Source organism: Hypanus sabinus, chromosome 12 (genome assembly GCF_030144855.1).
Source record: "Hypanus sabinus isolate sHypSab1 chromosome 12, sHypSab1.hap1, whole genome shotgun sequence".
Lineage (NCBI taxonomy): Eukaryota > Metazoa > Chordata > Chondrichthyes > Myliobatiformes > Dasyatidae > Hypanus > Hypanus sabinus.
In genome coordinates, this window is record NC_082717.1 from 81,886,889 (window position 1) to 81,899,464 (window position 12,576).

Genomic DNA, 12,576 nt, shown 5'->3' on the forward strand with positions numbered 1-12,576 from the left:
ATAAGTAAAATCCCTTTGTAATTTTAGTTTTGTTCACCAATGGTTAATGACCCAAGAACGAAGATATTGTCGTAGTAACAAAGTGCACTCACCAACTGCCTTTTTGTTTAGCCATATGTTTTCTCTACTGCTTGCACTTCTACAAGCACTGTGTACAAAGCATTCAATTAAAGTGATTCATTTACCAGGTAGCAAGCAGCTTGCTGCATTTCATATTTACTGAACTGTGCTTTAAAAGGGAAGAAAAACATGTCTGTATTTGAATTAGTTGATTTTTATGATCCTACTGATAAAGGGCAGATGTTCTCATTTTGCGGTTTTCTCATGCAGATTGTGACTTTCAGACGAGTTGGATAGTAACAGATTATGCTATCCAGGGTAGTTATGGAATATCTGTGTTTGTTAGGGCTGCACCATGTATCATTTTAATGAGCACTCCTGACCTGCATTATTATATCATTATCATTAGAGTACCAGTTACAATTTTCTATTTATATGAAGAAATTGACCAAGCTTAAAAAGCAAAAGCACTGTCAATTGAAAAAGAAGCAGCAGGAAGTTCTTGATCTAAAGTTAGTTGCTTTCACCTAGCTTTGATAGCTACTTCTTTGTAATGTGGAAGAATTTCGTATTAGTTACTAAAGAAGGCAGTAAGGATTTAGCAATTCAGTTACCAACAATTGGCACAATTTGTTAGTTTTTGAAGCACCAGAGTTGTAATGGTACATAAATGTTTGCTGTAAAATGTGTTGGGTGTTCAAAGAACCAAATATTTGTTATCTGTAAAAGAATTTATGAATTCACTGATGTTTTGGAGCATTTGTATTGATAATTGGTTGTTGTTAAAATTAATGTTCTATTGTGAGTGAATGTAGGTAAAATATCAATGTTCTATCATTTTTTAAAATTCCCTCTGCTCATCCACAAATTTAAGCACTAAGTTCCATGTTTTGAAACATCAGGCAAAATCAAATTCAGCTATGTTAAGTGAATGTGATACTGGAACTGTTAGAGCCTGTGATTTGCGGTTTGGAGATTGTTTCCAGCACTCTGCTGTCCTAGAGGATTCCAGGAGATAGAGGCAGCGTGCTCGAACCTTGGGGCGAGAAGGCTACAGGACAGGACAAATGCCGACGTTCAACTCCATTTCATTGATTAAAGATTCCATTGTTTGCCGATTAAAGCACGAGGGAGACTGAAACATTGAGGTGAATGCAGAAAGTGAGCTGCCTGCCCTTTTGATCACTCTGCTGCCAGAGAGGCGAGAGGCTGCTGCTGTGCCCGAAGAATGTTACCCAGGCTTTCTGTGTTTTGGAAATGGACTTGGACTATGGACTTTTTTTCAGTCTTATAGTTTTTTATATTCTGTGTTTTTCATCCGATCTTTCTAATTGTTTTTGTGTTGTGGGGGAAAGGAAATTAGGGGTTCTAGTGCTTGTTCCATTTTTGTTTGTTTTTTTTGTGCAGGCAGGGGGGAATTGGTGGTTGATGATCGTGCTGCTTTTCTTTTCATTCTTCATTTCATGACTTATCTGGAGAAGAAGAATTTCAGAGCTGTATTCTGTGATCATAAGTTAACCTTTGAATTTTGATACACAGGCTTTTTGCTCAAAAGCAAGTTTGATATTTTGAAAACATTTGAAAATTCTCATTTTGGTGATGTTTGGTGCTGTCCTTATAAATCAGTCTACACGGTCTTAAACAGTGTGCATTTATCTTACACCTTATAATGCAGTATAATGTCCCAAGATGCTTTACAGCAGTTTGATCAGTCAAATGGTAATGGGAAACCAAAGCAATCAACCAGGCTGTGTAAAAGGTAGGTCAAGGAAGCAGATCTTAACTAGCATCTTAAAGGAGGAGAGAGAACAAGATCATGGGAAAGGAATTCAAGGTCCAGATTACGAATTATGACTACCGGAACTTAAGTTGGAGGAGAATTGGAGGTACACAGATGTTGGCATTCCCAGAGATCTCTGATTGTCGTTGGAGTGGAGAGATGACTGAAAGCAGGACAAGCTCAGGTTTAGTTTAAACTGGCTCCCAGTTTGCCAGTGCCTCAATTAGGGCTTGTGAAGATGGGTGATGGGTATAAGAGATGGCGTTAGTGAATTATGGGTTAAATTGTTTAGGCAATATAGGCAAATAGAGTTTAATGTGTGAAAATGTAAAGTTCTTCATGTTGAAGGAAGAAATAAAGAACCGATACTCGGTTCCATTTAAGGCTGAAACATATTTCAATAAATAAGAAAATGAAGTATTTTTGGAAAAGTGCAGGAAATTGGTTATAAGGAATGTCATATCAGCCATGATCCTATTGAATAGTAGAGTATGCTTCTCCTTATTGTTTTGGGAAATGTGTCTGGATATTTTGTTTACATTAAAATTATGATCAAATGCACTTGTATACTTGAACTAATCTTTAATAAAACAAGTACATAATTTTCTGCATGTCAACTAGATCATTTATTGTCTTAACCATTTCTGACTCCTGTTGTTTCCAGGGTGTTGTCTTCTCTACTAGACTTACTAATTTATTATCACACTTTCTCTTCAATGTCACCATCCCTGCTATAGATATATGTAGTTTTAATTTTGTCATCTCCTAATAAAATCACCTGTTACAGATTTGATTGCAACAGATGCATTATTTTCAATATTTTATGGCTACTGTAAGGCACAAGTCTGTCTCATTACTGAAATACCAGCTACTGTTAACTGAATGGTGCCCTCTTTTTTTCCCCCTAAAAATGCACACTCAGTAGCCACTTTATTAGATACATCTGTACACCTGCTCATTAATGCAAATATCTAATCGGCCAATCATGTGGCAATAACTCAATGCATAAAAGCATGCAGACATGGTTAAGAGGTTCAGTTGTTGCTGAGACTATTCACCTGAATAGGGAAGATATGTAATTTATGTAACATTTTGATGCCAGATGGGGGTGATTTGAGTATCTTAGAATCTACTGATCTCCTGGGATTTTCATGACAATGGTTGGCTTTAGATACTGGATTTCATGAAGTAGGTTTACTATTTCTGCCAGAAGAAGCAGGATTTCCCAATGGCCACCCATTTTAATTCCACTTCCCACTCCCAGTCCAATATGTCAATCCATGGCCACCTCTACTGACGCAATGAGGCCATACTCAGGTTGGAGGAAGAGCACTTTATATTCAATCTGGGTAGCTCCAACCTGATGGCATGAACATCAATTTTTTTTTGAACTTATGGTAATGCCCCTCGCCCTTCAACATTCCCCATTCCCTTTTTCCCCTCTCATCTTATCTCCTTGCCTGCCCATCACCTCCCTTTGGTGCTCCTCGCTGCCCCCCCACTTTTTTTTCTTCCATGCCTTCTGTCCTCTCCTATTAGATCCCCCTTTCTCCAGCCCGGTATCCCTTTCACCTATCCCAGCTTTTTAGTTCACCCCTCCCCCTCCTGGTTTCACCTTTCACCTGTTGTTTCTCCCACCCCTCCCCCCACCTTTTAAAGCTACTCTTCATCTTTATTTTCACCAGTCCCACTGAAGGGTCTCAGCTTGAAATGTTGACTGTACTTTTTCCCTTATATTCTGCCTGGCCTGCTGAGTTCCTCCAGTGTTTTGTGTGTCTTGCTTGGATTTCCAGCATCTGCAGATTTTCTCTTGTTTTATTTTGTTATCCTCAGATGATAGTGAAACTTACAATGAAAAAAGATGTTTATAGTTTTTTTAAAAACATCAAAAGATATCTGACATTCTTTGTCTATTTCTTTCTATCATAAAAAGGCTTAAAAATATTGCATATAATGTTGTACCTCATCTTAATAGTAATCCTGCATATTTAAGTGGGTGTAAATATATTTTAAAAGTCATTACTTTTCCTAAGTGATGACTTACACTGTAGGTTGGGAAAGGGACTTAGCACATTTTTTGAGCTTGAACTGTTGAAATCCATTTATAAAAATGCAGCATATGTCAACAGAATCAAGCTCCCATCTGTTCTAGATATCTGCCAACAATGGTACAGGACAATACATAACTTTGTATTTCCAGGTGTGATATAAAATGACAAATTAATCAGCCTCCCACTCATATGGGTAGACCTTTGTTCTGCTTCAGTCAGCATTATTTTGTACTTTTTTTTATTAATTATAATTCCTGTTGTTCCCTTTGAGAATATTTAGCTTTGAAACTGAGCAATTGCAATGGGTCATTGCTGTTTAAAAATTAACTGAGAAAAAGGCATTCAGATGCCAACTGTCAAAAGGAATTTCTAAAAATATATTATGATTATTAACAGAAATCCATGAAACAAATATTTTGAGACTAGAATAAATATATTTCAGGAAAAAATGTTATAATTTCATATACAGTGGATTCTGGTTAATTGGGGCAGCTGCTTATTTGGGACAACTATTAAAGAACAAAAGCTAATCAAGAAAATAGCTGGGATTCCCTTCATTTCTTTGGGACACTATGCCGCTTAATTGAGGCAGGAAACTGTTTCTGAACAGTTCCTAACTAGCATCAGACGCTTATACTTGTGTGGCCATTAGAAACTGCATCATGCTTAGAGTGAACAGTTTTTAAATGGTATTTGTGTTCAAAAAGTACTGATTTTTGTCATTGATAGTTGAGACATAAGCAGTAAGACAATTCAGAACTGTTTTGCGTATTGTGGTTTCAAGCATTGAGGTTTGAGCATCATGGTGGCATAGCAGTTAGTGCAACACTATTACAGCTTGGGGCGTCAGAGTTCAACTTGGGCGTCCTGTGTAAGGACTCTCTGTACCTGCTCCCTGTAAAATGTGTGCATTTTCCCCAGGGTTCTCCAGTTTCCTTGCACAGTCTAAAGACGTACTAGGTAGGTTAATTGGCCATTATAAATTGTTCCATGATTCAGTTAGGGTTAAATCTGGGTTGTCAGGGAATGGCACAGCTTTAAGGACCAGAAGGGCCTATACTGCGCTGTATCATTAAATAAACTTAATAAAAATAATAAAAATTCCAGAAACAACCAGGAGTGAAAATGAAACAATTTCACGACTTCAACAAGTTATGAACTGTGAAGAATTTGAAGGTATCAATAATTATCTTGCATTTTATGATTAAAATGAAGATTTGGTGGATGCAGTTGTTGAAAATTGTATGAAAGCAGTCCAATATCTACACTAGTTGTCTACACTGATTTTGTTTATTTAGTCACTCAAAAGAACGCATTAGCTTACACTGACTCTATCGATAACTATTAGGAACTAATACACAGTTTTATAGTACTGTCATAGTATTGATAGTGTTCTAATTTGTTCTGTATTTCATTTAAATACTTAATTTGTTATGCAGTTTCTTTTTTTAATACCTTTTTAACTTTTTCCATGAAGCTTCAGATAATTGAGGCAGCCGCTTAATTGGGCCAAAATGTACTGGCCCCAATGTGCCCCAGTTACTGGAATCCACTGTATATTGTTCAAATGAGGTTTTGTCATCTTGAATTTTTCAAATGTTAGGTCATAAAGAATTCAGCAAAAGACATCTTACTTTCATTAATTGTTAAACTGACATATAATAATCATTTGAATTACTGTTGATATAATTAATTGAATTACAGAGTACATTAATGCATCAAGATCCATTTTATGATGTTTCTCATGATGTTTCTCATGATGTTTTCCAGTAGTAAACTATCTGTTGTTTTTCTAACAGATTGGTTTTGTTTCTACTTTTGCTAGGATGTGCTGAACATACTTACTAAGCATTGTTCCCCTCGCTTCTTCTTACTTGGATTACCTGGTTTCACCATGATGATAGGAGATTTCATCACAGTTGCCACCCGGGTCCTCAACTCAGATATGCCAGATGTGAGTATGACTGTAATTTTGAGAGAGCTGGACAACATTTAACATTTGAATTTTTTCACTTAAACTTGTTTGCTCATTAGTGCAATGTGAGATGGATACCATGGCAGCAAGTGTAGGGTGAAAATGAAGTAGCTTAAAATGTGATTCATCAAAAGGCTAGAATAGAAAATCTAGCAAACTCACTAATACCACTACAGTTTTTACACAATAAATGATGTGAATTTTGTTAGCTGTTGATTTTCAGGGATAATTATACTAAAGCCTGAATACTCTCAATTAAGTGTAAAAATAACTTGTTGTACATTATACAGGCACCACGTTGTGAAGCACAAATTCTTCTTGGATCCCTGGTTTGTTTTCCTAATCTATACCAACAGATGTCGCTACTACAGCCTGTTAGTGGTGCTACAGATATCATCACAGGAAATGAAGATATCAAGGTAATGCAGTTTAACTGACTGGAATAGAGGGAAACCTGTTGAGCCAACATTTTGACAACAATAACAAATAAGTAACTTTGTATTGCTGAGCCCAAATATGTACTTTTGACTTGCATTTAAATCTGGCCACTTGCTTGCAGTTTATATACTTGATCATTAACAATGTGGTATGGTTACTAAATTTGTTCAGAGTACAAAGAGAGGTAGGCGTGTAATTAAAGTAGAGGTAACAATAGGCTACATGGAAAAGGGCAAAAATACAGCAAATGAAATTCATTTGGGGTGAAGGGCAGTGCAGGTTGAGGGAGAGTGAATTTATCCATGCTGCAGCGAAGATTATGAAATGTTTTTCCTAACTGATATGAGGATGTAGAGCTCTGAGATGCCAAGGCACCTGGGGGTCCTACTGTCTAGTTTACAGAAGCCTAAATGCCAGTACAGCAAATAATTAGGAAAGCTAAAAAAATGTTAGGTTGTTGCTGGGGGAATTAATGTGGGAGGGTTAGAGGGCACCCATGGGTTCACATATGTTCAGTACACTGTGTAGGGTTTTGGTTTCTTTAACAATGTAATGTGTTGGAAGTACTTCAGAGAAGATTGGTCTTACAAGCAAAGCTTTGACAGGCTAAGCTTGTATCTACAGGAGTTTGGAGAAATGAGAGAGGACTTGATTGAAACACATAAGGATCGGAGGGATTTTGAAAAGGTGCATGTGGAAAAGGTGTTTCCTCCTCTAGGAGAATTCAGAACAAGTTACTGAGCTCTTCCAAAATGGTGAAATGCTTTGAAGGGCTGAAAGGACTACTACTACTCCTATTTCACGTGACCAAGGATTCCCAGAAGTCAAGAGGATGTTGCAGTTTTTCCAAGAAGCTTTAAGTTACCTCCTTGTCTAATAAGACCTTTCATCCATCCTCCATAACCTTCTGAGGCAAAGAATTCTGGAGATTCAATATCCCCTGCATGAATTTCCTTCCACACCCCAGTTTTTAATGACAACCCTCTACTGTTGTATGTCCTCTTGTGTGAGACTCTACACTAGTAGAAACATTTTGACATTGATCCTGTCATGCCCCGAAGCATCTCTGGGTTTCAATAATCTCACCCCTCATCCTTCTGAACTCCAGAGAATATAATCCTAATTTCTTTTGCTACTTATAGGATTACCCTCTCATCTCAGGAATTAGCTTGATAATCTCTTTTGAATTGCCTTGAAGGCTACTATATCCTTCATAAATAAGGGGACCAAAATCTATTGACAAACGTCAACTCATTCAGACTGAGCTCCCATCTTAGCTACTCTGCATTGGCTTACTGTATCTTTTAGAATTGATTTTAAAGTCATCTTACTTGTTTTCAAAGTTCTTGCTAGTCTGGGGCTAGAGTACTTAGCAGAATTGCTTTTGTTTTATAGTCCTTCTCAAGCTCTCAGGTCTTCTGCTGGTCTCTTCCTGAAAAGATAATTAGCAGAACAGCTTTTTTGAACTATGCTCCTGAACTGTGGAACTTAATATTTAAAACTATATGGGATGGAGATTCAGTTGGCACTTTTAAAAGCCAGCAGAAAACCTATTTATTTAACCTTGCTTTTAACTAACTTCTTTTCATATTTCAATGTTACTCCATTGTAAAGCATTTTGGACTACATCATTTGTATGAAAACTACTCCATAATTTATTATTATTATAAAATTGTGCACAGTACTCAAGGAATAGGTTCACTAGTACCCTGTATAATTGGAACAATGCTTCTCTGTTTCTGAACTCCAGCCCTCATGCAATAAAGACTAATATGCTGTTTGTTTTCCTAACTACTTGCTGCATCTTCCTGCTAACTGCTTGGTGATTTGTGCACAAAAACATCTGTGCTTTGCTCAACTGGACTATTTCTCCTTTTAGATAATTGTCTGTTTTCAAATTCCACTTACCAAAATCCTCACTTTCCTGTATTTAGCTTGCTCAGCCGGTCTTATATAGTTATAGAATGCTAATATCCTTATTCCAACATGCACTCCTACCTTCTTTCAAGGTATTTGGAAACACAGATACCTTACACTGTTTCCTCCTCTGGGTTAAGACAAATTGCAAATAACTGAGGGCCAAAAAATAATCCTTGGGCATTCCATTTATTTCATTCTCCTGGCTTGAAAAAGACCTGTTTATTCTGACTCTCTTCTTGCCCTAAACAATTAGCTAATGCACTTTGCCAAATACCATGTGCTTCTGCGCCAGCCTTTTAGGTGACCTTGTCAAATGTTTTCTCTGATCCAAATATTCTACATTACAGGCTTGTCTTGTCAGAGACACACCAGCAAGTTTGTCAAACATAATTTACCTCGCATAAAACCAAGTCAACGATAGGTGTAGCTTTCCTGCAGTGGTTGTGGTCTTAAGTTTTAAACATTTGCATTACAGTCTGTCTCACAGTCTGTTTCAATGTTGATTTCCTGTGCTTATTAGGGATGTTACATTCCAATAATATATTTTTGATTTCTTCCATATGTTGCAGAGTACATTACATGCATTATTCTACATCATTTGCTATTCTGCAGAGCAGCAATTCGTCAATGTAAACCCTTATGAAATCAAAACATTTGGTGGGGCAGGGAGTAGCGAATTAATTTGGCAAAACTTAAATTATTTGCCCTTAGTATTTGAGTAGTAAGAGGTAGATGGTTGGTGAGTTTAGACCCATTCTAGATTTGAGAAACTTGGTTATTCGTAAGGGAGAAAATGGATTCATCTTATCCAAAAAGATTCTGCATGTCTAGCTGACTTGATAAGTAGAAGGCTGATTCCAGTGCAGCAATTAAAGGTCTAAAGCATGTTACATTCAGAAAAGTCAAAATGCCTTGTTGATTTCCAAAATCAATTTGTGCTTAAGCACTTAATATTTGCTTCTCTATTGCAGACTCATTTACTCTACCATCATACAGTGCAAATGCTTTCAGAAGCTACAATTAGCATAAAAATGTCCCGAAGTCCTTCACAGAGATGTAAAGTGAAAAAATAAAGCAAAAGGCAGAATCGGAGCTTTAATAAATAAGCAGGTCTGAAAAGATGTGGGAGGTGTGGCAAGGCAAAGACATTTTCAATAGGATTTGGAGCAGCTGAACACATTACTGAAAATAATGAGAGAGGGTGTTGTTCTGAAATATGTTTGGCAATTGAGGGTCAGAATTGTTGGAGAATTTTATATTTTAAATTCTGAGATGGGAAAATGAGAACTATACTGTGCAGGTTAATATGTAGTTTTGGGTAACTTGAAACATTTATAGATTTGATTATGGGTGAGACATCTGAAAGAATTGGGGTTGGAAAGAAACAAGGATGAAATCTTTAATGATATTTTAGGCTTAAAATTGGATGAGACAAATCCATAACTTGTGCTGGCAGCTCGTTCCACACTCTCACAACCCTCTGAATGAAGAAGTTTCCCTTCATGTTTCCCTTATACTTATTAGCTTTCATCCTTAACCCATGACCTCTGGTTGTAGTTCCACCCAACCTCAGTGGAAAGAACCTGCTGGCATTTACTCTATCTATACCCGTCATAATTTTGTACATCTTTATGAAATCTCCACTCAATCTTCTACTATCAAGGAATAAAGTCCTAATCTATTCAGTATTTTCTTATAACTCAGGTCCTCCAGTCTCAGCAACAATCTTATTAATTTTCTCTGTACTCTTTCAACTGTATTTACATCTTTCCTGTAGGTAGGTGACCAAATTTCACATAATACTCCAAATAAGGCCTCACCAATGTCTTGTACAACTTCAACATAACATCCCATCTACTGTACTCAGTACTTTGTTTTATGAAGGCCAATGTGCCAAAAGAATTCTTTACAAACCAATCTACCTATTGTTACGAACCCCATAACTATGTATCTTACCAGCAAAGATAGGAGTATGCATTGAAGTCTGATGATACTATTTTTAACAGTATTTATTAGTAAAAATACAAAAAATGATATCAATGCAAATATACAGATAATATACATAATCAATACTAAACCTAAAAGTGCAGATATAATAATAATCGATAAGAAATAAGCTCTATCGTTGTCTAGGGGATAATGACTTGTCCGATGGAAATATAAAGTTCAGTTCAGTTCATGCAGGCTGCGGTAGTTGTTGATCACTGTGTTGCAATTGTTGGAGAGAGAGAGGGAGAGAGAGAGAGTAACAGCTATTGACTTGCCGACTTTCCTTTTACGATCTTGATCCATCGTTGTTGTGGCCATTCACGTATGGCCCTCCGTCCTTTAGCTAGACCGTTTCATGGAGGACTCGTCACCCAGGCAAGCCCCCAATGGTCTCGTAGCGTCTTTCCTGGTGCGTCTGAGGGGTGTTTCCCCAGACCCTACTTTTATCCCCACTCAAGGGGTCTCAGGTGTCACTCAGGTTGGGATGATGCAATCCCTCAACAAGACCACTCTAGTTGCCCCCTGAGGGGTTTCAATGAATAGAACAGTACTCAATACACAATTCCTTCTTCAAGAGACAATAGCAGTAATCTCTCTTTTTGTCAATAGGAGACATTCCAACCTGTGGCCTCTCTCTCATCAATTTTTCATGAGCGTTGTCAATAACAACTGCCTTTGCTGTTATCTCTTTCATTTCCTTGGTATCAGACCCGAAATAATAGTGATTTTGCGATTCTCAAAAAGGGGGGGGGGGCAACTTTGCACACTTCTGCCCATCAGAGTTGCTCCTCATTCATAACACTATGATGTCACTTCCAATGAATTATGGATCTATATTCCAAGATTACTTTTTTCACCACTCTCCTCAGTGCCCTACCATTCACTGTGTAAGACCTACCCTGGTTGGTCCTAACAAAGTGCAGCATGTCTGCATTAAATTCCTTCTGCCATTTTTCAGCCCATTTTTCTAGCTGGTCCAGATCTCTGGTTGCAAGCTCTAATAGTCTTGCTGTCCACTTCACCTCCAATCTTGATGTCATCTGCAAATTTGCTGATCTCATTAACCATATAATCATCTAGATCATTGATATAGATGACAAACAATAATGGACCCAGCAATGATCCTTGTGGCACACCACAGGTCACAGGCCTCCAGTTAAAGAGCAACTATCTACTACAACTGTCTGGCTTTTTTCACAGAGCCAATGTCTAATCCAGTTTACTACCTCAACTTGAATGCCAAGCGACTAAACCCTCTTAACCAGCTTTCCACGCAGGACCTTGTCAAATGCCTTGCTAAAGTCCATGTAGACAACATCTGCAACCTTGCTTTCATTATCTTTCCTGGCAACTTCCTCAAAACAACTCTATGAAGATTGGTTAGGCACGACATACCATGCAAATAGTCATGCTAACTATCCCTAATCAGTCCATGTCTATCCAAATACTCATTTATCTGCTCCCTTAGAATACCTTCCAGTAACTTTCCCAGTATTGATGTCTGTCTCACAAGCGTATAGTTTTCTGGTTTATTTATTGAGCAAATAGGAGAACAACAATAGCTATCCTCCAATCCTCTGGTATGTCATCTGTCACTAAGGATAATTTAAATAACTCTGCTGGAGTCCCTGCAATTTCTGCAGTTGCCTCCCACATGTTGCAAGGGTTCACCTTGTCAGGCCTTGGTGATTTATCCCCCTTAATTTGCCTCAAAACAGCAAACATTTCCTCTTCTGTAATCTATAGGGTCCATGACCTCACTGCTGCTTTACCTCATTTCTGTAGATCCTGTGTCTGTCTCTTGAGTAAACAGAGATGCAAAAATTTGTTTAAGGTCTCCCCATCTCTTTTGGCTCCATGCGTCGATTACCATTCTGATCGTCCAGAGGACCAATTTTGTCCCTTGCAATCCTTTTGCTCTTAACATATCTTGTAGAAACCATAAAGATTCTTCTTCGCCCTGTCAGCTCGGGCAACCTCAGCCTTGTTTTAGCCCTCCTGATTTCTTTCTGAAGTGTCCTCTTGCATTCCTTATACTCCATAAGCACCTCATTTGTTTCTACCTGCCTATGCCTGCTATGCACCTCCTATTTTTTTTTATAACTATGGCCTCAATATCTCTTGAAAACCAAGGTTCCCTAAACTTCTTATCTCCTTTTATTCTGACAGGCACATCCAAGTTTTGACTCTTAAAATTTCACTTCTAAAGGCCTCCCACTTGCCAAGTACACCTTTGCTGAAAAACAGCCTGTCAAATACATACTCACCAGATTCTTTCTGATACCATCAAATTGGCCTTTCTCCAATTTAGAATCTCAACCCTCCGACCAAGTCTATCTTCTTGCATATTTACTTTGAAAATA

General features: G+C 37.7%; 1 protein-coding gene across 5 annotated transcripts in view; it reads left to right on the plus strand.

Annotated features, from left to right (window-relative positions):
- Positions 1 to 12,576, plus strand: part of ralgapa2 (Ral GTPase activating protein catalytic subunit alpha 2) — a 482,467-nt gene that overhangs the window by 233,854 nt on the left and 236,037 nt on the right. For all 5 annotated transcript variants that reach the window (XM_059986278.1, XM_059986280.1, XM_059986279.1 and 2 more), the window contains exons 25-26: positions 5,717 to 5,845; positions 6,157 to 6,285. In XM_059986278.1, the coding sequence (XP_059842261.1) occupies positions 5,717 to 5,845; positions 6,157 to 6,285 (258 nt within the window). The remainder of the gene's footprint in view (positions 1 to 5,716; positions 5,846 to 6,156; positions 6,286 to 12,576) is intronic.